Source organism: Xenopus tropicalis, chromosome 7, assembly GCF_000004195.4.
Source record: "Xenopus tropicalis strain Nigerian chromosome 7, UCB_Xtro_10.0, whole genome shotgun sequence".
In the NCBI taxonomy this organism is placed as follows: Eukaryota; Metazoa; Chordata; class Amphibia; order Anura; family Pipidae; genus Xenopus; species Xenopus tropicalis.
In genome coordinates, this window is record NC_030683.2 from 133,201,796 (window position 1) to 133,229,008 (window position 27,213).

Consider the following 27,213-nt stretch of genomic DNA (forward strand, 5'->3'; position numbering starts at 1 on the left):
AAAGGCTGGCCCAGTTGGGATTGGTTACACTGGGGGGGGGGGGCAGTTAAGGGGGGGTCACTATATATAAATATATAAGGGGGGGCAGTAATGAAATAGAGAAAGTACAGGGAAGAGCGACTAAGCTGATAAAGGGAATGGGCTCAGTTATGGGGAAAGGCTGGCCCAGTTGGGATTGGTTACACTGGGGGGGGGGGGCAGTTAAGGGGGGGGGTCACTATATATAAATATATAAGGGGGGGCAGTAATGAAATAGAGAAAGTACAGGGAAGAGCGACTAAGCTGATAAAGGGAATGGGCTCAGTTATGGGGAAAGGGTGGCCCAGTTGGGATTGGTTACACTGGGGGGGGGGGCAGTTAAGGGGGGGTCACTATATATAAATATATAAGGGGGGGCAGTAATGAAGGGGAAGGGGCACAGATTGGATAAAAGGGAATTTTATTATAACAACGAATAAGAATAAACAAGAGGCGCCACACACGCCGCACACAAACCATTACCTGCCCCCCCAGTCAGTGAGCTCAGAGCAATGTGACCCCAAATCTCCAAGTGCCCCCCCCCCCCAAACAAGCCAGTGCCCCCCACATGAGCAGCCGGGGGGCAGTTGGGGCCCCTCCATGTGGATCTGTGTTGCTTCGGATGCGTCGGGTCCAACTGGCTCTGCTTGTGGCCTCAATGGGGCAGTAAGGGGTCCGGAAGGCGATTGGGGCAGTAAGGGGTCCGGAAGGCGATTGGGCCAGAAACCATTTCCCCCCCAGGGGCATCAGTCAGTGCAGGGAATGAGTGGCCCCAGGAGATATATTGGGGGGCCCAGAGTTCCCCCTGCCCAATCCTGCAGCACCTAAACAGAGAGAAGAGGGAGAGAGAAATGTAATTCCAGTGACCCCCAATGGCCAACAGAACCCCCCAACCCAGACCCAGTTGTACTGAAACCAATTAGCGCTGGTTCCAGGGAGGACCCCCCGGAGCCCTGATCCAATCACCTACCAGATAACAGATACTGAGCCAATATTTATGGGCCCCTCAGTTCCAGCTTGGGGCCCCCGTCCCAGTGTAGGGGCTACAGTGCAATACATCTCCGGGCCACTAGATGGCACCACCCACCCATAGGGCTCAGTTACTTACACAAGTGTATGGAGCGTTAGTTCTGCGATACAGAGGCCTATAGGGGCCAAACAATTTGAGGCAAGGGATTGTGGGTGCCCCAGTAGAGGGCAAAGGGGGTACTTACCTGGGTCAGCAGCTGAGCGCCGGGCACATCTGGGCATTAATGAGGGAAATCCACTGCTGCTTCTCTGCTCTACAAACCAAACGCACAAAAGGCTTAATAGGGACAGGCCCTTCTTCCACGGAGGATTGTGGGTAAGAAAAGGCAGGGAGGGAACTGATTGGATGAACAGATTCCATATGCAGCCACTCCCCCCATATACCCAGACACACCCCATTTATATATTCCAATGACATTGCCCAATCATGGCTGGAATAGATCTGCCCCACCCACTGCCTTATACGCCCCTCCCACAAACTTGTGAGGGGAACTATGGGTGCAGCTGCTTTAGGGGGGTTCCTCAGCCCTACCAGAAGGGGGCACTCACTCGCTGCTGCTCTTCAGGATACACTCGCAGTTAACCCCTGCATGGTTGGGCCGCAGTCTCAGCAGGAAGGTGAAATCCGGCAGCCCCAGCTGTTTGGCACGGAAATTGTCGGCTTTAACTTGCCCCCTGCTGGTATAGTCCTCCACCAGGTAGCGCCCGTACCTGCGGGGCATGAAACATTGGGGTAACAGTCACCCCGCTATAGTTCCAGGGGTACCCAGGGCACAAATAAGCACTCACCCCAAATCCCCCCCTAACTGGCCTTCAGGCTGGGCCCCCTTAGCCCATAACAAGGTTACAGATATATAGAAACATTGGGGTAACAGTCACCCCACTATAGTTCCAGGGGTACCCAGGGCACAAATACTCACCCCAAATCCCCCCCTAACTGGCCTTCAGGCTGGGCCCCCTTAGCCCATAACAAGGTTACAGATATATAGAAACATTGGGGTAACAGTCACCCCACTATAGTTCCAGGGGTACCCAGGGCACAAATACTCACCCCAAATCCCCCCCTAACTGGCCTTCAGGCTGGGCCCCCTTAGCCCATAACAAGGTTACAGATATATAGAAACATTGGGGTAACAGTCACCCCGCTATAGTTCCAGGGGTACCCAGGGCACAAATAAGCACTCACCCCAAATCCCCCCCCTAACTGGCCTTCAGGCTGGGCCCCCTTAGCCCATAACAAGGTTACAGATATATAGAAACATTGGGGTAACAGTCACCCCGCTATAGTTCCAGGGGTACCCAGGGCACAAATACCCACTCACCCCAAATCCCCCCCTAACTGGCCTTCAGGCTGGGCCCCCTTAGCCCATAACAAGGTTACAGATATATAGAAACATTGGGGTAACAGTCACCCCGCTATAGTTCCAGGGGTACCCAGGGCATTAGCCCATAACTAGCCTGGGTGGCTAATTCTATCCCATCCTGACTGATCCCCAAGGGATGTTCCCCCCAAAACGGGATTTGCCCCCCAAGAGACTCACTCGGTTCTGCTCATCATCAGGAGGTCACTAAACAGGTGCAGATAGACGGGTTTGGAGGTGAGTCGGTGCCGGTGCCCGGGTAGCGCCTCCTGGAAGGATATCTGTAGGAGTTCTCCGTGTTTAAGAAGGACCCGCCCTCTGGAAATAAGGGGAAAGAACTGGGACAAACGGGGCAGAATTAGAAATAGGAACAAGAGAATGAGAAACATCTTCCTGGGGCATCAGGTCTCTTGCCTCTTATCTGGTACATTGGGTGGAACAAGATGGTGCCGTGAGGGTACTTATCTGGGACATTGGGTGGAACAAGATGGTGCCGTGAGGGTACTTATCTGGGACATTCGGTGGAACAAGATGGTGCCGTGAGGGTACTTATCTGGGACATTGGGTGGAACAAGATGGAGCCGTGAGGGTACTTATCTGGGACATTGGGTGGAACAAGATGGAGCCGTGAGGGTACTTATCTGGGACATTGGGTGGAACAAGATGGAGCCGTGAGGGTACTTATCTGGGACATTGGGTGGAACAAGATGGTGCCGTGAGGGTACTTATCTGGGACATTGGGTGGAACAAGATGGTGCCGTGAGGGTACTTATCTGGGACATTGGGTGGAACAAGATGGTGCCGTGAGGGTACTTATCTGGGACATTGGGTGGAACAAGATGGCGCCGTGAGGGTACTTATCTGGGACATTGGGTGGAACAAGATGGCGCCGTGAGGGTACTTATCTGGGACATTGGGTGGAACAAGATGGAGGAGATGGGGGTACTTATCTGGGACATTGGGGTGGAACAAGATGGAGGAGATGGGGGTACTTATCTGGGACATTGGGTGGAACAAGATGGAGGAGATGGGGGTACTTATCTGGGACATTGGGTGGAACAAGATGGAGGAGATGGGGGTACTTATCTGGGACATTGGGTGGAACAAGATGGCGCCGTGAGGGTACTTATCTGGGACATTGGGTGGAACAAGATGGAGGAGATGGAGGAGATGGGGGTAGTTATCTGGGACATTGGGTGGAACAAGATGGAGGAGATGGGGGTACTTATCTGGGACATTGGGTGGAACAAGATGGCGCCGTGAGGGTACTTATCTGGGACATTGGGTGGAACAAGATGGAGGAGATGGGGGTACTTATCTGGGACATTGGGTGGAACAAGATGGCGCCGTGAGGGTACTTATCTGGGACATTGGGTGGAACAAGATGGAGGAGATGGGGGTACTTATCTGGGACATTGGGGGGTACTTATCTGGGACATTGGGGGGTACTTATCTGGGACATTGGGGGGTACTTATCTGGGACATTGGGTGGAACAAGATGGAGGAGATGGGGGTACTTATCTGGGACATTGGGTGGAACAAGATGGAGGAGATGGAGGTACTTATCTGGGACATTGGGTGGAACAAGATGGAGGAGATGGGGGTACTTATCTGGGACATTGGGTGGAACAAGATGGAGGAGATGGGGGTACTTATCTGGGACATTGGGTGGAACAAGATGGCGCCGTGAGGGTACTTATCTGGGACATTGGGTGGAACAAGATGGCGCCGTGAGGGTACTTATCTGGGACATTGGGTGGAACAAGATGGCGCCGTGAGGGTACTTATCTGGGACATTGGGTGGAACAAGATGGCGCCGTGAGGGTACTTATCTGGGACATTGGGTTGGAACAAGATGCGCCGTGAGGGTACTTATCTGGGACATTGGGGAAATGGCCGTGGGTACTTCTGACATTGGGGACCAAGATGGCGCCGTGAGGGTACTTATCTGGGACATTGGGTGGAACAAGATGGAGCCGTGAGGGTACTTATCTGGGACATTGGGTGGAACAAGATGGCACCGTGAGGGTACTTATCTGGGACATTGGGTGGAACAAGATGGAGGAGATGGGGGTACTTATCTGGGACATTGGGTGGAACAAGATGGAGGAGATGGGGGTACTTATCTGGGACATTGGGTGGAACAAGATGGAGGAGATGGGGGTACTTATTTGGGACATTGGGTGGAACAAGATGGAGGAGATGGGTGGAACAAGATGGAGGAGATGGGGGTACTTATTTGGGACATTGGGTGGAACAAGATGGAGGAGATGGAGGAGATGGAGGAGATGGGGGTACTTATTTGGGACATTGGGTGGAACAAGATGGAGGAGATGGGGGTACTTATCTGGGACATTGGGTGGAACAAGATGGAGGAGATGGGGGTACTTATCTGGGACATTGGGTGGAACAAGATGGAGGAGATGGGTGGAACAAGATGGAGGAGATGGGTGGAACAAGATGGAGGAGATGGGTGGAACAAGATGGAGGAGATGGGTGGAACAAGATGGAGGAGATGGGTGGAACAAGATGGAGGAGATGGGTGGAACAAGATGGAGGAGATGGGTGGAACAAGATGGAGGAGATGGGTGGAACAAGATGGAGGAGATGGGGGTACTTATCTGGGACATTGGGTGGAACAAGATGGCACTGTGAGGGTACTTATCTGGGACATTGGGTGGAACAAGATGGCGCCATGAGGGTACTTATCTGGGACATTGGGTGGAACAAGATGGCGCAGTGAGGGTACTTATCTGGGACATTGGGTGGAACAAGATGGCGCCGTGAGGGTACTTATCTGGGACATTGGGTGGAACAAGATGGAGGAGATGGGTGGAACAAGATGGAGGAGATGGGTGGAACAAGATGGAGGAGATGGGTGGAACAAGATGGAGGAGATGGGTGGAACAAGATGGAGGAGATGGGTGGAACAAGATGGAGGAGATGGGTGGAACAAGATGGAGGAGATGGGGGAACAGGGAGGGGGCACCTTGGTACTGTGGAACTCCACTTGCTTCTCCAGAAGAACCAAGTCTTCGATCTCCTTCATGCGCTTGACGCCCTCGTTACAGGCCGATACGATCTGATTGGACAGGAAAAGATTTTGTATGATGGAACTACATCTCCCCACCTACCCAACCAACCAGCTGCTGCCTCCCAGCTGAAGGGCCACAGAGGGTAAAATACAGATAAGTTTCTCTAGTAGTGACGGGGGGGCACAAGCCATTATCCCAGTTATCCTGGCCAACCCCCAGGTCAGAGCCACTGGCCACCAATCACCTGCCCAACGGCCACCAGAGACTTCCTCGCAGAATCAGCCAATTCCTGGTCATCTTGTGCCAACTTTAGAATATTCTGTGTGAGGAAAATCAGCAGTCAGTGGCCATTCTTGTTCCTGCCCCTCCCACTGCCCCTCCTACTATTCTGGGTCCTGCCCCTCCCACTGCCCTCCCCCTATTCTGGGTCCTGCCCCTCCCACTATTCTGGGTCCTGCCCCTCCCACTATTCTGGGTCCTGCCCCTCCCACTGCCCTCCCCCTATTCTGGATCCTGCCCCTCCCACTATTCTGGATCCTGCCCCTCCCACTATTCTGGGTCCTGCCCCTCCCACTGCCCTCCCCCTATTCTGGGTCCTGCCCCTCCCCCTATTCTGGGTCCTGCCCCTCCCCCTATTCTGGGTCCTGCCCCTCCCCCTATTCTGGGTCCTGCCCCTCCCCCTATTCTGGGTCCTGCCCCTCCCCCTATTCTGGATCCTGACCCTCCCACTATTCTGGGTCCTGCCCCTCCCACTATTCTGGGTCCTGCCCCTCCCACTATTCTGGATCCTGCCCCTCCCACTATTCTGGGTCCTGCCCCTCCCCCTATTCTGGATCCTGACCCTCCCACTATTCTGGGTCCTGACCCTCCCACTATTCTGGGTCCTGCCCCTCCCACTATTCTGGATCCTGCCCCTCCCACTATTCTGGGTCCTGCCCCTCCCACTATTCTGGGTCCTGCCCCTCCCACTATTCTGGGTCCTACCCCTCCCACTATTCTGGGTCCTGCCCCTCCCACTATTCTGGATCCTGCCCCTCCCCCTATTCTGGATCCTGCCCCTCCCCCTATTCTGGATCCTGCCCCTCCCCCTATTCTGGGTCCTGCCCCTCCCACTATTCTGGGTCCTGCCCCTCCCACTATTCTGGGTCCTGCCCCTCCCACTATTCTGGGTCCTGCCCCTCCCCCTATTCTGGGTCCTGCCCCTCCCACTATTCTGGGTCCTGCCCCTCCCCCTATTCTGGGTCCTGCCCCTCCCACTATTCTGGGTCCTACCCCAAGGGAACACTTACCTCCAGCAGGATCTTCAGGCGGGTTATCCTTTGGAAGGGGAGGATCAGGAAAGACTTGAGACTTTGCCTCTTGCACTCAGACTTCTCCTCCAGCTTCTGTAGGACCTGCAGGAACCTCCCATTCTCCTTCCTGTGGCCCCGGGGCACAAGGGCAACTTAATACTCATTTCATGGACCAACCAACCAACCCTGGGCAACTGGAATCATGACAGGGGCCAACCCAAACCATGACAGGGGCCAACCCACACCATGACAGGGGCCAACCCACACCATGACAGGGGCCAACCCACACCATGACAGGGGCCAACCCACACCATGACAGGGGCCAACCCAAACCATGACAGGGGCCAACCCAAACCATGACAGGGGCCAACCCAAACCATGACAGGGGCCAACCCACACCATGACAGGGGCCAACCCAAACCATGACAGGGGCCAACCCACCAACAGGGCCAACCCAACCATGACAGGGGCCAACCCAAACCATGACAGGGGCCAACCCACACCATGACAGGGGCCAACCCAAACCATGACAGGGGCCAACCCAACCATGACAGGGGCCAACCCAAACCATGACAGGGGCCAACCCAAACCATGACAGGGGCCAACCCAAACCATGACAGGGGCCAACCCAAACCATGACAGGGGCCAACCCACACCATGACAGGGGCCAACCCAAACCATGACAGGGGCCAACCCACACCATGACAGGGGCCAACCCACACCATGACAGGGGCCAACCCAACCATGACAGGGGCCAACCCAAACCATGACAGGGGCCAACCCAAACCATGACAGGGGCCAACCCAAACCATGACAGGGGCCAACCCAAACCATGACAGGGGCCAACCCAAACCATGACAGGGGCCAACCCAAACCATGACAGGGGCCAACCCAAACCATGACAGGGGCCAACCCAACCATGACAGGGGCCAACCCAAACCATGACAGGGGCCAACCCAAACCATGACAGGGGCCAACCCAAACCATGACAGGGGCCAACCCAAACCATGACAGGGCCAACCCAAACCATGACAGGGGCCAACCCAAACCATGACAGGGGCCAACCCAAACCATGACAGGGGCCAACCCAAACCATGACAGGGGCCAACCCAAACCATGACAGGGGCCAACCCAAACCATGACAGGGGCCAACCCAAACCATGACAGGGGCCAACCCAAACCATGACAGGGGCCAACCCAAACCATGACAGGGGCCAACCCAAACCATGACAGGGGCCAACCCAAACCATGACAGGGGCCAACCCAAACCATGACAGGGGGCCAACCCAAACCATGACAGGGGCCAACCCAAACCATGACAGGGGCCAACCCAAACCATGACAGGGGCCAACCCAAACCATGACAGGGCCAACCCAAACCATGACAGGGGCCAACCCAAACCATGACAGGGGCCAACCCAAACCATGACAGGGGCCAACCCAAACCATGACAGGGGCCAACCCAAACCATGACAGGGGCCAACCCAAACCATGACAGGGGCCAACCCAAACCATGACAGGGGCCAACCCAAACCATGACAGGGGCCAACCCAAACCATGACAGGGGCCAACCCAAACCATGACAGGGCAACCAACCAGACAGGCACCAAACCATGACGGGAGCCAACCCAAACCATGACAGGGGCCAACCCAAACCATGACAGGGGCCAACCCAAACCATGACAGGGGCCAACCCAAACCATGACGGGAGCCAACCCAAACCATGACGGGAGCCAACCCAAACCATGACAGGGGCCAACCCAAACCATGACAGGAGCCAACCCAAACCATGACAGGGGCCAACCCAAACCATGACAGGAGCCAACCCAAACCATGACAGGGGCCAACCCAAACCATGACGGGAGCCAACCCAAACCATGACAGGGACCAACCCAAACCATGACAGGGGCCAACCCCTGTATTCAGTACATAACCCCCCCACCCAGGGGCTTTAGATCAGATACCCCAGTAGCCACATTAGGGCAGGATAAGTGTGAGGCTATGGAGCTGCCGTACACCCTGCCCCTTACACCAGTCTCTGCATCAGGTTCTCCTGGTACATCTGGTTGGTCACGTAGGGGATGTAGACCCGGTGGAACTCGGGGCAGTGCAGCAGGATTAGCGCCCCCACGTCCCGCAGGAACATGTCCCTCTCCAGAGCCTCTTCCAGACTTTGCAGGAACCTGATTGGAGCAGGAGAGCAGCTTGTACATTGGGGCACAGAGGGGGGGGGGTATTACCTCAACCAATAGACACATGGAATGGGGTGGGGGGGAGGGGCTGCAACAGGAACCCACACACACAGCCAATCAGATGATTGCATATTACTTGGCACTCACCGCTGGCTCACCTCCCTAACTGCCCCCAGGTTGGAGAACAGGGCGTGTCTGTCTGTGGCATCGAGGCACTCGGAGAGTCTCCGGGACTTCTGGAAATGGTCAACGGCCAAAGCCAAACTGCGCTGGTACGAGGCCTCCGACGTCAGCACCTCAAATATGGTCTGTGGGGGCAAATACTGGGTCAGGGACCATGGGAAAGAGAGCAGCCCAAGTACTGGGGGGAGATTCACTTACCCAGGGGGAGGTTCCTGCCTGACCATGGGAAAGAGAGCAGCCCAGGAGCAGGAAGTACAGAGAATCAGAGCTCTGTACCTGGGTAAGTACTGGGGGGAGATTGGATTCACTTACACAGGGGGAGGTTCCTGTCTGACCATGGGAAAGAGAGCAGCCCAGGAGCAGGAAGTACAGAGAATCAGAGCTCTGTACCTGGGTAAGTACTGGGGGGAGATTGGATTCACTTACCCAGGGGGAGGTTCCTGTCTGACCATGGGAAAGAGAGCAGCCCAGGAGCAGGAAGTACAGAGAATCAGAGCTCTGTACCTGGGTAAGTACTGGGGGGGAGATTGGATTCACTTACCCAGGGGGGTTCCTGCCTGACCATGGGAAAGAGAGCAGCCCAGGAGCAGGAAGTACAGAGAATCAGAGCTCTGTACCTGGGTAAGTACTGGGGGGAGATTGGATTCACTTACCCAGGGGGGGGTGTTCCTGCCTGACCATGGGAAAGAGAGCAGCCCAGGAGCAGGAAGTACAGAGAATCAGAGCTCTGTACCTGGGTAAGTACTGGGGGGAGATTGGATTCACTTACACAGGGGGAGGTTCCTGTCTGACCATGGGAAAGAGAGCAGCCCAGGAGCAGGAAGTACAGAGAATCAGAGCTCTGTACCTGGGTAAGTACTGGGGGGAGATTGGATTCACTTATCCAGGGGGGGGTTCCTGTCTGACCATGGGAAAGAGAGCAGCCCAGGAGCAGGAAGTACAGAGAATCAGAGCTCTGTACCTGGGTAAGTACTGGGGGGAGATTGGATTCACTTACCCAGGGGGAGGTTCCTGTCTGACCATGGGAAAGAGAGCAGCCCAGGAGCAGGAAGTACAGAGAATCAGAGCTCTGTACCTGGGTAAGTACTGGGGGGAGATTGGATTCACTTACCCAGGGGGGGGTGTTCCTGCCTGACCATGGGAAAGAGAGCAGCCCAGGAGCAGGAAGTACAGAGAATCAGAGCTCTGTACCTGGGTAAGTACTGGGGGGAGATTGGATTCACTTACCCAGGGGGGGGTGTTCCTGCCTGACCATGGGAAAGAGAGCAGCCCAGGAGCAGGAAGTACAGAGAATCAGAGCTCTGTACCTGGGTAAGTACTGGGGGGATTGGATTCACTTACCCAGGGGGGGGGGGGTTCCTGTCGGACCATGGGAAAGAGAGCAGCCCAGGAGCAGGAAGTACAGAGAATCAGAGCTCTGTACCTGGGTAAGTACTGGGGGGAGATTGGATTCACTTACCCAGGGGGAGGTTCCTGCCTGACCATGGGAAAGAGAGCAGCCCAGGAGCAGGAAGTACAGAGAATCAGAGCTCTGTACCTGGGTAAGTACTGGGGGGGAGATTGGATTCACTTACCCAGGGGGGGGGGTTCCTGTCTGACCATGGGAAAGAGAGCAGCCCGGATATTTACAGTAGAGGCCATAACTGCCCCTAAGAGATAAGTGGGAGGGGCATTACAATGCTTTGCTGCCCCCAGTACCTCCTGAAGTTGCCTTTGACGGGGGGTCATTTTGTCCACAATCTTCTGTTTCTTCACTTCGGGGAGCTCTTGCCACAGAGAGGAAGGGTTGACTTGGGGGTTCATGGGGAGTGGGGACCCCCCGGCGAGGGATGAGGAGATGAGGCCGGCCAATGACAGGGAGGAATCGAGAGAGAAGGAGCCGTGCCCGTGGGTGGAGCCGTGCCCGTGGGTATAGGCCTTGGCATGGTGCCGCCAGTAATCCTGGTACAGGGGCTCTAGATGGGGATAGAGAAAGTTATGCAGCCGGTGATACTTCCCTGCCCCCCGCTCATCTGTGCCCCCCCAGGGCCCCCCGGTCATCTGTGCCCCCCGGTCATCTGTGCCCCCCCCAGGGCCCCCCGGTCATCTGTGCCCCCCCCAGGGCCCCCCGGTCATCTGTGCCCCCCCCAGGGCCCCCCCGCTCATCTGTGCCCCCCCCAGGGCCCCCCGCTCATCTGTGCCCCCCCAGGGCCCCCCGGTCATCTGTGCCCCTCCCAGGGCCCCCCGGTCATCTGTGCCCCTCCCAGGGCCCCCCGGTCATCTGTGCCCCCCCCAGGGCCCCCGGTCATCTGTGCCCCTCCCAGGGCCCCCCGGTCATCTGTGCCCCTCCAGGGCCCCCCGCTCATCTGTGCCCCCCCCAGGGCCCCCCGCTCATCTGTGCCCCCCGGTCATCTGTGCCCCCCCCAGGGCCCCCCGGTCATCTGTGCCCCCCCCAGGGCCCCCCGGTCATCTGTGCCCCCCCCAGGGCCCCCCGCTCATCTGTGCCCCCCCCAGGGCCCCCCGCTCATCTGTGCCCCCCCAGGGCCCCCCGGTCATCTGTGCCCCTCCCAGGGCCCCCCGGTCATCTGTGCCCCTCCCAGGGCCCCCCGGTCATCTGTGCCCCCCCCAGGGCCCCCCGGTCATCTGTGCCCCCCCCAGGGCCCCCCGGTCATCTGTGCCCCCCCCAGGGCCCCCCGGTCATCTGTGCCCCCCCCCCAGGGCCCCCCGGTCATCTGTGAACCCCGAGTTACTCACGTGTTTGTACAAACTTGGATTCTCTCCTGCGCCGCTTGCTGGGATCCTTGTGCCGGAATCTTCCAAATAACCTGGAATGGAACAAGGCACTTACCCCTCAGCACTTACCCCCCGCGGCACTTACCCCTCAGCACTTACCCCCCCGCGGCACTTACCCCTCAGCACTTACTTACCCCACAGCACTTACCCCTCAGCACTTACCCCCCCCGCGGCACTTACCCCTCAGCACTTACCCCCCCGCGGCACTTACCCCTCAGCACTTACCCCCCCGCGGCACTTACCCCTCAGCACTTACTTACCCCACAGCACTTACCCCTCAGCACTTACCCCCCCCGCGGCACTTACTTACCCCCCCCGCGGCACTTACCCCTCAGCACTTACTTACCCCACAGCACTTACCCCTCAGCACTTACCCCCCAGCACTTACCCCCCCCGCGGCACTTACTTACCCCCCCCGCGGCACTTACCCCTCAGCACTTAGCCCCCCACAGCATTTACTTACCCCCCCCACAGCACTTACCCCCCCCACAGCACTTACTTACCCCACAGCACTTACTTACCCCACAGCACTTACTTACCCCACAGCACTTACTTGCCCCACAGCACTTACCTACCCCCTCAGGACTTACCCCTCAGCACTTACCCCTCACCTTCCTGCCACCACAGACTCCCACCATCCTTATATTATACTAGTGCCCCAGGCCCATCCATTCCAGAAACTGCAACTCCCAGGATCCCTTGCAGAGCTGAGGTTATGACTGGGTGCTGGGAGATTTGATTTTGCACCATTTAACCCGCACATCTTCTGGTACCGTGGGAGGAGCTGGGGGTACTGGTTGGTACCGTGGGAGGAGCTGGGGGTACAGGCTGGTACCGTGGGAGGAGCTGGGGGTACTGGTTGGTACCGTGGGAGGAGCTGGGGGGTACTGGCTGGTACCGTGGGAGGAGCTGGGGGTACTGGTTGGTACCGTGGGAGGAGCTGGGGGTACTGGTTGGTACCGTGGGAGGAGCTGGGGGTACTGGTTGGTACCGTGGGAGGAGCTGGGGGTACTGGTTGGTACCGTGGGGAAGCTGGGGACTGGCTGGTACCGGGGGGGTACTGGCTGGTACCGTGGGAGGAGCTGGGGGTACTGGTTGGTACCGTGGGAGGAGTGGGGGTACTGGTTGGTACCGTGGGAGGAGCTGGGGGTACTGGTTGGTACCGTGGGAGGAGCTGGGTACTGGTTGGTACCGTGGGAGGAGCTGGGGGTACTGGTGGTGTACCGTGGAGGAGCTGGGGGTACTGGTTGGTACCGTGGGAGGAGCTGGTACTGTGGGAGGAGCTGGGGGTACTGGTTGGTACCGTGGGAGGAGCTGGGGGTATGGTGGTACCGTGGGAGGAGCTGGGGGTACTGGTTGGTACCGTGGGAGGAGCTGGGGGTACGGTTGGTACCGTGGGAGGAGCTGGGGTACTGGGCTGCTGGGGTACTGGTTAGTACCGTGGGAGGAGCTGGGGGTACTGGTTGGTACCGTGGGAGGAGCTGGGGGTACTGGTTGGTACCGTGGGAGGAGCTGGGGGTACTGGCTGGTACCGTGGGAGGAGCTGGGGGTACTGGCTGGTACCGTGGAGGAGCTGGGGGTACTGGTTGGTACCGTGGGAGGAGCTGGGCGGTACTGGGCTGGGTCCTTACCGTGGGAGGAGCTGGGGGTACTGGCTGGTACTGTGGGAGGAGCTGGGGGTACTGGTTGGTACCGTGGAGGAGCTGGGGGTACTGGTTGGTACCGTGGGAGGAGCTGGGTCTGGTTGGTACGTGGGAGGAGCTGGGGGTACTGGGGGGGGGGGGAAATGATGTAATTTGCATTGCTGAAACAGGACTGAATGAGTCACATGACTGGGCAGTTAATATCGGGGGCTGGGGCAATATAAAAGGAGGGGGGTCAGTCAGTTACACAGGATCTAAAAGCCAATACTTTATTAATAGTAAATAGTGAGTGGGGCACATTCCCTACTGGGGGTAAGTTAGTGGGGCCCCTCGGGGCTCTGTATCGGGGCCATTCCCGGGCAGTATGTGTCTGGCACTGTAAGGGTTAAACACATCTGGGCCCCGGCCTCTCACACAGGGACCCTTAATGCACCAAGGGACTATGGGAAGGGGGCACTTATCTGGGGTAGGAGGCAATTGGGAGCCGGACCATTGGGGCAATTGTTTTGATCAGCCTCATAAATCCCTATGTTACGGAGTTAGTAAGTTACGGAGTTGCTATGTTACTAAGCTGTTACTACGTTACTGAGTTAGTAAGTTACGGAGTTGCTATGTTACTAAGCTGTTACTACGTTACTGAGTTAGTAAGTTACGGAGTTGCTATGTTACTAAGCTGTTACTATGTTACTGAGTTAGTAAGTTACAGAGTTGCTATGTTACTAAGCTGTTACTAACGTTATCTGAGTTTAGTAGTTACGGAAGTTGCATATGTTACTAAGCCTTGTAACTATGTTACGGAGTTAGTAAGTTACAGAGCTTGCGTATGTACTAAGGCTGTTACTATGTTAGTAAGTTACGGAGTTGCTATGTTACTAAGCTGTTTACTAATGTACTGAGTTTAGTAAGTTTACAGAGTTTTGCTATGTTACTAAGCTGTTACTATGTTACGGAGTTAGTAAGTTACAGAGTTGCTATGTTACTAAGCTGTTACTATGTTAGTAAGTTACGGAGTTGCTATGTTACTAAGCTGTTACTATGTTACTGAGTTAGTAAGTTACAGAGTTGCTATGTTACTAAGCTGTTACTATGTTACGGAGTTAGTAAGTTACAGAGTTGCTATGTTACTAAGCTGTTACTATGTTAGTAAGTTACGGAGTTGCTATGTTACTAAGCTGTTACTATGTTACTGAGTTAGTAAGTTACGGAGTTGCTATGTTACTAAGCTGTTACTACGTTACTGAGTTAGTAAGTTACGGAGTTGCTATGTTACTAAGCTGTTACTACGTTACTGAGTTAGTAAGTTACGGAGTTGCTATGTTACTAAGCTGTTACTACGTTACTGAGTTAGTAAGTTACGGAGTTGCTATGTTACTAAGCTGTTACTATGTTACTGAGTTAGTAAGTTACGGAGTTGCTATGTTACTAAGCTGTTACTATGTTAGTAAGTTACGGAGTTGCTATGTTACTAAGCTGTTACTATGTTACTGAGTTAGTAAGTTACGGAGTTGCTATGTTACTAAGCTGTTACTATGTTACTGAGTTAGTAAGTTACGGAGTTGCTATGTTACTAAGCTGTTACTACGTTACTGAGTTAGTAAGTTACGGAGTTGCTATGTTACTAAGCTGTTACTACGTTACTGAGTTAGTAAGTTACGGAGTTGCTATGTTACTAAGCTGTTACTATGTTACTGAGTTAGTAAGTTACGGAGTTGCTATGTTACTAAGCTGTTACTATGTTACTGAGTTAGTAAGTTACGGAGTTGCTATGTTACTAAGCTGTTACTATGTTACTGAGTTAGTAAGTTACGGAGTTGCTATGTTACTAAGCTGTTACTATGTTACTGAGTTAGTAAGTTACGGAGTTGCTATGTTACTAAGCTGTTACTACGTTACTGAGTTAGTAAGTTACGGAGTTGCTATGTTACTAAGCTGTTACTACGTTACTGAGTTAGTAAGTTACGGAGTTGCTTATGTTACTAAGCTGTTACTACGTTACTGAGTTAGTAAGTTACGGAGTTGCTATGTTACTAAGCGTTACTATGTTACTGAGTTAGTAAGTTACGGAGTTGCTATGTTACTAAGCGTTACTATGTTACTGAGTTAGTAAGTTACGGAGTTGCTATGTTACTAAGCTTTACTACGTTACTGAGTTAGTAAGTTACGCAGTTGCTATGTTACTAAGCTGTTACTACGTTACTGAGTTAGTAAGTTACGGAGTTGCTATGTTACTAAGCTGTTACTATGTTACTGAGTTAGTAAGTTACGGAGTTGCTATGTTACTAAGCTGTACTATGTTACTGAGTTAGTAAGTTACGGAGTTGCTATGTTACTAAGCTGTTACTATGTTACTGAGTTAGTAAGTTACGGAGTTGCTATGTAACTAAGCTGTTACTATGTTACTGAGTTAGTAAGTTACGGAGTTGCTATGTTACTAAGCTGTTACTATGTTACTGAGTTAGTAAGTTACGGAGTTGCTATGTTACTAAGCTGTTACTACGTTACTGAGTTAGTAAGTTACGGAGTTGCTATGTTACTAAGCTGTTACTACGTTACTGAGTTAGTAAGTTACGGAGTTGCTATGTTACTAAGCTGTTACTACGTTACTGAGTTAGTAAAGTTACGGAGTTGCTATGTTACTAAGCTGTTACTATGTTACTGAGTTAGTAAGTACCGGAGTTGCTATGTTACTAAGCTGTTACTATGTTACTGAGTTAGTAAGTTACGGAGTTGCTATGTTACTAAGCTGTTACTACGTTACTGAGTTAGTAAGTTACGGAGTTGCTATGTTACTAAGCTGTTACTACGTTACTGAGTTAGTAAGTTACGGAGTTGCTATGTTACTAAGCTGTTACTATGTTACGGAGTTAGTAAGTTACGGAGTTGCTATGTTACTAAGCTGTTACTACGTTACTGAGTTAGTAAGTTACGGAGTTGCTATTTACTAAGCTGTTACTATGTTACGGAGTTAGTAAGTTACGGAGTTGCTATGTTACTAAGCTGTTACTATGTTACGGAGTTAGTAAGTTACGGAGTTGCTATGTTACTAAGCTGTTACTATGTTACGGAGTTAGTAAGTTACGGAGTTGCTATGTTACTAAGCTGTTACTATGTTACTGAGTTAGTAAGTTACGGAGTTGCTATGTTACTAAGCTGTTACTATGTTACTGAGTTAGTAAGTTACGGAGTTGCTATGTTACTAAGCTGTTACTATGTTACTAGTTAGTAAGTTACGGAGTTGCTATGTTACTAAGCTGTTACTACGTTACTGACGTTAGTAAGTTACGGAGTTGCTATGTTACTACGTTACTGAGTTAGTAAGTTACGGAGTTGCTATGTTACTAAGCTGTTACTATGTTACTGAGTTAGTAAGTTACGGAGTTGCTATGTTACTAAGCTGTTACTATGTTACTGAGTTAGTAAGTTACGGAGTTGCTATGTTACTAAGCTGTTACTATGTTACTGAGTTAGTAAGTTACGGAGTTGCTATGTTACTAAGCTGTTACTATGTTACTGAGTTAGTAAGTTACGGAGTTGCTATGTTACTAAGCTGTTACTATGTTACTGAGTTAGTAAGTTACGGAGTTGCTATGTTACTAAGCTGTTACTATGTTACGGAGTTAGTAAGTTACGGAGTTGCTATGTTACTAAGCTGTTACTACGTTACTGAGTTAGTAAGTTACGGAGTTGCTATGTTACTAAGCTGTTACTATGTTACTGAGTTAGTAAGTTACGGAGTTGCTATGTTACTAAGCTGTTACTACGTTACTGAGTTAGTAAGTTACGGAGTTGCTATGTTACTACGTTACTGAGTTAGTAAGTTACGGAGTTGCTATGTTACTAAGCTGTTACTACGTTACTGAGTTAGTAAGTTACGGAGTTGCTATGTTACTAAGCTGTTACTACGTTACTGAGTTAGTAAGTTACGGAGTTGCTATGTTACTAAGCTGTTACTACGTTACTGAGTTAGTAAGTTACGGAGTTGCTATGTTACTAAGCTGTTACTACGTTACTGAGTTAGTAAGTTACGGAGTTGCTATGTTACTAAGCTGTTACTATGTTACTGAGTTAGTAAGTTACGGAGTTGCTATGTTACTAAGCTGTTACTATGTTACTGAGTTAGTAAGTTACGGAGTTGCTATGTTACTAAGCTGTTACTATGTTACTGAGTTAGTAAGTTACGGAGTTGCTATGTTACTAAGCTGTTACTATGTTACTGAGTTAGTAAGTTACGGAGTTGCTATGTTACTAAGCTGTTACTATGTTACTGAGTTAGTAAGTTACGGAGTTGCTATGTTACTAAGCTGTTACTATGTTACGGAGTTAGTAAGTTACGGAGTTGCTATGTTACTAAAGCTGTTACTACGTTACTGAGTTAGTAAGTTACGGAGTTGCTATGTTACTAAGCTGTTACTATGTTACGGAGTTAGTAAGTTACGGAGTTGCTATGTTACTAAGCTGTTACTATGTTACGGAGTTAGTAAGTTACGGAGTTGCTATGTTACTAAGCTGTTACTATGTTACGGAGTTAGTAAGTACGGAGTTGCTATGTTACTAAGCTGTTACTATGTTACTGAGTTAGTAAGTTACGGAGTTGCTATGTTACTAAGCTGTTACTATGTTACTGAGTTAGTAAGTTACGGAGTTGCTATGTTACTAAGCTGTACTATGTTACTGAGTTAGTAAGTTACGGAGTTGCTATGTTACTAAGCTGTTACTACGTTACTGAGTTAGTAAGTTACGGAGTTGCTATGTTACTACGTTACTGAGTTAGTAAGTTACGGAGTTGCTACTGTTACTAAGCTGTTACTACGTTACTGAGTTAGTAAGTTACGGAGTTGCTATGTTACTAAGCTGTTACTACGTTACTGAGTTAGTAAGTTACGGAGTTGCTATGTTACTAAGCTGTTACTACGTTACTGAGTTAGTAAGTTACGGAGTTGCTATGTTACTAAGCTGTTACTACGTTACTGATTAGTAAGTTACGGCAGTTGCTATGTTACTAAGCTGTTACTACGTTACTGAGTTAGTAAGTTACGGAGTTGCTATGTTACTAAGCTGTTACTACGTTACTGAGTTAGTAAGTTACGGAGTTGCTATGTTACTAAGCTGTTACTATGTTACGGAGTTAGTAAGTTACGGAGTTGCTATGTTACTAAGCTGTTACTATGTTACGGAGTTAGTAAGTTACGGAGTTGCTATGTTACTAAGCTGTTACTATGTTACTGAGTTAGTAAGTTACGGAGTTGCTATGTTACTAAGCTGTTACTATGTTACTGAGTTAGTAAGTTACGGAGTTGCTATGTTACTAAGCTGTTACTATGTTACTGAGTTAGTAAGTTACGGAGTTGCTATGTTACTAAGCTGTTACTACGTTACTGAGTTAGTAAGTTACGGAGTTGCTATGTTACTACGTTACTGAGTTAGTAAGTTACGGAGTTGCTATGTTACTAAGCTGTTACTACGTTACTGAGTTAGTAAGTTACGGAGTTGCTATGTTACTAAGCTGTTACTACGTTACTGAGTTAGTAAGTTACGGAGTTGCTATGTTACTAAGCTGTTACTACGTTACTGAGTTAGCAAGTTACGGAGTTGCTATGTTACTAAGCTGTTACTACGTTACTGAGTTAGTAAGTTACGGAGTTGCTATGTTACTAAGCTGTTACTACGTTACTGAGTTAGTAAGTTACGGAGTTGCTATGTTACTAAGCTGTTACTACGTTACTGAGTTAGTAAGTTACGGAGTTGCTATGTTACTAAGCTGTTACTACGTTACTGAGTTAGTAAGTTACGGAGTTGCTATGTTACTAAGCTGTTACTACGTTACTGAGTTAGTAAGTTACGGAGTTGCTATGTTACTAAGCTGTTACTACGTTACTGAGTTAGTAAGTTACGGAGTTGCTATGTTACTAAGCTGTTACTACGTTACTGAGTTAGTAAGTTACGGAGTTGCTATGTTACTAAGCTGTTACTACGTTACTGAGTTAGTAAGTTACGGAGTTGCTATGTTACTAAGCTGTTACTACGTTACTGAGTTAGTAAGTTACGGAGTTGCTATGTTACTAAGCTGTTACTACGTTACTGAGTTAGTAAGTTACGGAGTTGCTATGTTACTAAGCTGTTACTACGTTACTGAGTTAGTAAGTTACGGAGTTGCTATGTTACTAAGCTGTTACTACGTTACTGAGTTAGTAAGTTACGGAGTTGCTATGTTACTAAGCTGTTACTACGTTACTGAGTTAGTAAGTTACGGAGTTGCTATGTTACTAAGCTGTTACTACGTTACTGAGTTAGTAAGTTACGGAGTCGCTATGTTACTAAGCTGTTACTACGTTACTGAGTTAGTAAGTTACGGAGCCGCTATGTTACTAAGCTGTTACTACGTTACGGAGTTAGTAAGTTACGGAGTTGCTATGTTACTAAGCTGTTACTATGTTATGAGTTAGTAAGTTACGGAGTTGCTATGTTACTAAGCTGCTTACTACGTTACTGAGTTAGTAAGTTACGGAGTTGCTATGTTACTAAGCTGTTACTACGTTACTGAGTTAGTAAGTTACGGAGTTGCTATGTTACTAAGCTGTTACTACGTTACTGAGTTAGTAAGTTACGGAGTTGCTATGTTACTAAGCTGTTACTACGTTACTGAGTTAGTAAGTTACAGAGTTGCTATGTTACTAAGCTGTTACTACGTTACGGAGTTAGTAAGTTACGGAGTTGCTATGTTACTAAGCTGTTACTATGTTACGGAGTTAGTAAGTTACGGAGTTGCTATGTTACTAAGCTGTTACTATGTTACGGAGTTAGTAAGTTACGGAGTTGCTATGTTACTAAGCTGTTACTATGTTACTGAGTTAGTAAGTTACGGAGTGCTATGTTACTAAGCTGTTACTATGTTACTGAGTTAGTAAGTTACGGAGTTGCTATGTTACTAAGCTGTTACTACGTTACGGAGTTAGTAAAAGTTACGGAGTTGCTATGTTACTAAGCTGTTACTATGTTACTGAGTTAGTAAGTTACGGAGTTGCTATGTTACCTAAGCTGTTACTATGTTACTGAGTTAGTAAGTTACGGAGTTGCTATGTTACTAAGCTGTTACTATGTTACTGAGTTAGTAAGTTACGGAGTTGCTATGTTACTAAGCTGTTACTATGTTACTGAGTTAGTAAGTTACGGAGTTGCTATGTTACTAAGCTGTTACTACGTTACTGAGTTAGTAAGTTACGGAGTTGCTATGTTACTAAGCTGTTACTACGTTACGGAGTTAGTAAGTTACGGAGTTGCTATGTTACTAAGCTGTTACTACGTTACGGAGTTAGTAAGTTACGGAGTTGCTATGTTACTAAGCTGTTACTACGTTACGGAGTTAGTAAGTTACGGAGTTGCTATGTTACTAAGCTGTTACTACGTTACTGAGTTAGTAAGTTACGGAGTTGCAATGTTACTAAGTTACTAGCAATACCCTGGTTCTGAGGGCTCTTCCTTCTCCGCTGGGGTAGTTGCTGGGGTAGTTGCTGGGGTAGTTGCTGGGGCAGGACACAGGAAGGGGGCAGAGGGCGGAGCTGTGAGGGTCGCCCCTAAGGCCGGTGCTGATGGATCCGGGGGGGGCGCCCTGCTCTCGGGGGGCTGGTACAGAGGGTTGGAGAAGAACACGGCGCCGGGGGGGTCTCTTTCTGGAAAACAAAAGGTGCCACAGGGTCAGGGGGGGGGGGGGTACGGGCACAGAGGGGCAAGTTGTATTTACTAACCCATAACACACAGTGCCAATGTTACACCCAGTGACCCCCAGCAGCCCCCCCCCCCACCTCAGGCAACTTACCCCGGGGGCTACACATACACATACACCCCCCACACACAAGGCTCTTACCCCGGGGGCTTACACATACACCCCCCACACACAAGGCTCTTACCCCGGGGGGCTACACATATTCCCCCCACACACAAGGCTCTTACCCCGGGGGGCTACACATCCACCCCCCACACACAAGGCTCTTACCCCGGGGGGCTACACATCCACCCCCCACACACAAGGCTCTTACCCCGGGGGGCTACACATCCACCCCCCACACACAAGGCTCTTACCCCGGGGGCCTACACATCCACCCCCCACACACAAGGCTCTTACCCCGGGGGCTACACATCCACCCCCCCACACACAAGGCTCTTACCCCGGGGGGCTACACATCCACCCCCCACACACAAGGCTCTTACCCCGGGGGGCTACACATCCACCCCCCACACACAAGGCTCTTACCCCGGGGGGCTACACATCCACCCCCCACACACAAGGCTCTTACCCCGGGGGGCTACACTTACCCTCTCTCCGCTCAGACACGTGGGAAGTGTGAAGCTGCAGTTGCACGTCCTCGTACGAGCGCCACTTGCCCCCCCCCAGGCGCTTCAGGGACTTCCTGGAGTAGAAGAGCCCGGCCAGCGGCCTGATTGGGCGCAGGGGCACGAGGGGCTGGGTGGTCTCGGGGCAGGAGAAGCACCTCTTTACCGTCACCTCGATGGGGGGGGGGAGGTGGTGCAGGAACGTTTCCTACAGGACAGATCCATTCCCGGCCCTGGGGGGGGGGCAAACACATAAAGGCTCAGATACAGTAGTGCCAACCGGGCAACTACACCCTGGGCACCATTTAGTCTGTGCCCTCAGCCAGAAACAACATGGCAGCCCCTCCCACATGACTGCACCAACAGAGCTTACAATCAAACATCCCTATCACATTTGCACCCAGAGCCAAGTACCCCAACTGTATGATTCTGGGGTGCTGGGGGAACATACAGAGACCCCCTGGGCTGGAACAGAAATAGAAAATCAGGGCAATAAGGGCCTATAATTGGGCTCCGCCCACTGCAGCTGATGCAGTTTATACCCAATACAATGAGTGCTGCCCGATTGGCCCCCGGGGCAAGGTAACCGTGCCAACCCCCGTGCCACCCATTGGAACTGACCGCTAATTAATTAATTAAAGGGATTTGCCAGCCACAAGAGTCTCAGCTGAACGCTGCAGGGCTGCTTGGATACCGGTACGGCCCAGGGCTGCAGGGCTGCTTGGATACCGGTACGGCCCAGGGCTGCAGGGCTGCTTGGATACCGGTACGGCCCAGGGCTGCAGGGCTGCTTGGATACCGGTACGGCCCAGGGCTGCAGGGCTGCTTGGATACCGGTACGGCCCAGGGCTGCAGGGCTGCTTGGATACCGGTACGGCCCAGGGCTGCAGGGCTGCTTGGATACCGGTACGGCCCAGGGCTGCATGGCTGCATGGCTGCTTGGATACCGGTACGGCCCAGGGCTGCAGGGCTGCTTGGATACCGGTACGGCCCAGGGCTGCATGGCTGCTTGGATACCGGTACGGCCCAGGGCTGCATGGCTGCTTGGATACCGGTACGGCCCAGGGCTGCATGGCTGCTTGGATACCGGTACGGCCCAGGGCTGCATGGCTGCTTGGATACCGGTACGGCCCAGGGCTGCAGGGCTGCTTGGATACCGGTACGGCCCAGGGCTGCAGGGCTGCTTGGATACCGGTACGGCCCAGGGCTGCAGGGCTGCTTGGATACCGGTACGCGCCCAGGGCTGCATGGCTGCTTGGATACCGGTACGGCCCAGGGCTGCATGGCTGCTTGGATACCGGTACGGCCCAGGGCTGCTTGGATACCGGTACGGCCCAGGGCTGCATGGCTGCTTGGATACCGGTACGGCCTAGGGCTGCAGGGCTGCTTGGATACCGGTACGGCCCAGGGCTGCATGGCTGCTTGGATATCGGTACGGCCCAGGGCTGCATGGCTGCTTGGATACCGGTACGGCCCAGGGCTGCATGGCTGCTTGGATACCGGTACGGCCCAGGGCTGCAGGGCTGCTTGGATACCGGTACGGCCCAGGGCTGCTTGGATACCGGTACGGCCCAGGGCTGCTTGGATACCGGTACGGCCCAGGGCTGGGATTAAAGGGATGTGGGGCACCCTGCTGCTTTAATGCATAACCCCTTCCTGCTGAACCCCAAATGTGTGTGGGAACCCCCAGAGCCACACAGGGAGGGGCCTAACTTACCTCAATGTCCAGTTATGCAATGGGAATGGGACAGTGCACCCCTTTGGGTTCAACTTCCTGATCCAAGCCACTTCCTGCTGGTGCTAAGCCACTTCCTGTTGCTCCACTTCCTGTTGCTCCACTTCCTGTTGCTCCACTTCCTGCTGGAGCTAAGCCACTTCCTGTGGTTAAAGGGAAAGTAATGCTTGTAAAGGCGCTTATGAAATCTGCTTTATTGCCCCCATAGCCGCACTATCCATTCACCCTAGGGGGCAATAGTACTGGGCACAGCAGCCATATTGCACGGGGGGTTGCCCCTTACCCATGGAGTTGGCCAGGTTGGGCAGCCTAGGGGTATAGTGCTCACAGGGGTAAGCTGCCATCTTACTAACCATTAGGCCACACCCACCAGCCACAGACAGGGGCACTATGGGGCAGCACTAAAGGGGCACTTTATAACTCCATGTGTGCCCTTTAATTATAGAGGTAGATAAGTATGGGGGGCAGTTACAAGTGTGAATACCCAGACTCCCCCCCGCTGGTAACAACCCCCCCAAGACCCCACACAGGATGCAAGTGCCCACCTTCCCCTGGCACCATGGCTGGCAGCACTACTGGGGGGGGAGGCGCAGTTGCCCTGTAGCCCAGCGGGGGGGGGGGGCAGTTGTTCCCTTGGGCGGCGCTGAGTCACTGGGCACTGAGTGGCATTTTTCATGCCAAGCCAATGACAAGGCGAGTGAGATGCACCCATATGCCAAGGTTTGGGGGGGCCCGGGGGGGGGTCTGGGCTCGCTGAGCTGCTCGTTACAATGATATTGCACTTAATGAAATTGGAATTGATTGTGATTAATTTACCCACAGATGGAGCCAGACTTGCCCCGCCCCTATCAGCCCCGCCCCTTGCTGCATGGGCACAGTTGGCCTTTAGTAGGGGGGGTAACATTGCCTTTGGCCATGGCTGTGCCCTCTGCATTGATTGGTAAATGTGCCCCATCCCCTCCCCCGCGCTGTGAGCTCTGCCCCCCGGGCACCCTAATGGCAGCAGGGTGGGTTACAGCATTTGCCCTACATGGGAGGTAATTGGGGGCAGCTGCTAGCGGGCCTCTTGTGGTGGTGGGTTAGGAGGGGTAAGTATATCTGGGGGGAGGGGGGTACATGAGGGGATGGGTAGGTACATATGGGGTAGGTACATGAGGGGGTAGGTATATGAGGGGTAGGTATATAAGGAGGTAGGTATTGGGGGGTAGGTATATGAGGGGGTAGGTATATGAGGGGGTAGGTACATGAGTGGGTAGGCATATGAGGGGGTAGGTATATGAGATGGGGTAGGTATATGAGGGGTAGGTATATGAGGGGTAGGTATATAAGGAGGTAGGTATATGGGGGGTAGGTAAATTATGAGGGGGTAGGTATATGAGGGGGTAGGTATATGAGGGGTAGGTATATGAGGGGTAGGTATATGAGGGGTAGGTATATAAGGAGGTAGGTATATGGGGGTAGGTATATGAGGGGGTAGGTATATGAGGGGGTAGGTACATGAGTGGGTAGGCATATGAGGGGGTAGGGTAAATGAGGGGTAGGTATATGAGGGGTAGGTACATGAGGGGGTTAGGTATATGAGGGGTAGGTATATCGAAGGGGTAGGTTTATGAGGGGGTAGGTATATCAAGGGGGAAGTTTTTCAGGGGATAGGTATATGAGGGGGTAGGTATATGAGGGGGTAGGTATATGAGGGGTAGGTATATGAGGGGTAGGTACATGAGGGGGTAGGTATATGAGGGGTAGGTATATCAGGGGTAGGTTTATGAGGGGTAGGTATATCCAGGGGGAAGTTTTTCAGGGGATAGGTATATGAGGGGGTTAGGTATATGAGCGGGGTAGGTATATGAGGGGGTAGGTATATGAGGGGTAGGTATATGAGGGGGTAGGTATATGAGGGGGTAGGTATATGAGGGGGTAGGTATATGAGGGGTAGGTATATGAGGGGGTAGGTATATGAGGGGTAGGTATATCAGGGGGTAGGTATATGAGGGGTAGGTATATGAGGGGTAGGTATATCAGGGGGTAGGTATATGAGGGGTAGGTATATCAGGGGGTAGGTATATGAGGGTGGTATGAGGGGTAGGTATATGAGGGGTAGGTAAATGAGGGTAGGTATATGAGGGGTAGGTATATGAGGGGTAGGTATATGAGGGGGTAGGTATATGAGGGGGTAGGTATATGGGGGTAGGTATATGAGGGGTAGGTATATCAGGGGTAGGTATATGAGGGGTAGGTATATGAGGGGTCAGGTATATCAGTGGGGTAGGTATATGAGGGGTAGGTATATCAGGGGGTAGGTATATGAGGGGTAGGTAAATGAGGGGGTAGGTTATGAGGGGTAGGTATATGAGGGGTAGGTATATGAGGGGGTAGGTATATGAGGGGTAGGTATATAAGGAGGTAGGTATATGGGGGGTAGGTATATGAGGGGGTAGGTACATGAGTGGGTAGGCATATGAGGGGGTAGGTATATGAGAGGGGTAGGTATATGAGGGGTAGGTATATTGAGGGGTAGGTACATGAGGGGGTAGGTATATGAGGGGGTGGTAATATCAGGGGTAGGTATATGAGGGGGTAGGTATATCAAGGGGGAAGTTTTTCAGGGGATAGGTATATGAGGGGTAGGTATATGAGGGGTAGGTATATCAGGGGTAGGTATATGAGGGGGTAGGTATATCAAGGGGGAAGTTTTTCAGGGGATAGGTATATGAGGGGGTAGGTATATGAGGGGGGTAGGTATATGAGGGGGTAGGTATATGAGGGGTAGGTATATCGGGGGTAGGTATATGAAGGGGGTAGGTATATGAGGGGTAGGTATATGAGGGTGGTATGAGGGGTAGGTATATCAGGGGGTAGGTATATGAGGGGTAGGTATATCAGGGGGTAGGTATATGAGGGGTAGGTAAATGAGCGGGGTAGGTATATGAGGGGTAGGTATATCAGGGGTAGGTATATAGGGGTAGGTATATGAGGGGTAGGTATATCAGGGGGTAGGTATATGAGGGGTAGGTAAAATGGGGTAGGAATATGAGGGGTAGGTATATCAAGGGATAAGTTTTTCAGGGGGTAGGTATATGAGGGGTAGGTATATGAGGGTAGGTAAATGAGGGGGTAGGAATATGAGGGGTAGGTATATCAAGGGAGAAGTTTTTTCAGGGGTAGGTATATGAGGGGTAGGTATATGAGGGGTAGGTATATGAGGGGGTAGGTATATGAGGGGTAGGTATATGAAGGGGTAGGTACATGAGGGGGTAGGTACATGAGGGGGTAGGTACATGAGGGGGTAGGTATATGAGGGGTAGGTATATGAGGGGGTAGGTATATGAGGGGTAGGTATATGAGGGGGCTAGGTATATGAGGGGGTAGGTACATGAGGGGGTAGGTACATGAGGGATAGGTATATGAGGGGCAAGTATATGAGGGGGTAGGTATATGAGGGGTAGGTATATGAGGGGTAGGTATATGAGGGGGTAGGTACATGAGGGGTGTAGGTATATGAGGGGTAGGTACATGAGGGGGTAGGTATATTGAGGGGTAGGTATATGAGGGGGTAGGTACATGAGGGGGTAGGTACATGAGGGGGTAGGTATATGAGGGGTAGGTACATGAGGGGGTTAGGTATA

General features: G+C 51.7%; 1 protein-coding gene across 1 annotated transcript; it reads right to left on the minus strand.

Moving 5' to 3' along the window:
• Window positions 1–422: 422 nt before the first annotated feature.
• LOC116412407 (rho guanine nucleotide exchange factor 5-like) lies at window positions 423–23,268 on the minus strand. The gene is made up of 13 exons (XM_031906595.1): window positions 22,582–23,268; window positions 21,835–22,060; window positions 20,981–21,191; window positions 11,843–11,913; window positions 10,808–11,064; window positions 9,074–9,234; window positions 8,765–8,917; window positions 6,733–6,862; window positions 5,688–5,762; window positions 5,398–5,490; window positions 2,589–2,746; window positions 1,233–1,301; window positions 423–842 (listed from the first exon to the last, which is right to left on the minus strand). The coding sequence occupies exons 1-12, from the start codon at window positions 23,266–23,268 to the stop codon at window positions 1,238–1,240; spliced, it is 2,286 nt and encodes a 761-aa protein (XP_031762455.1). The 3' UTR covers window positions 423–842; window positions 1,233–1,237.
• Window positions 23,269–27,213: the final 3,945 nt, after the last annotated feature.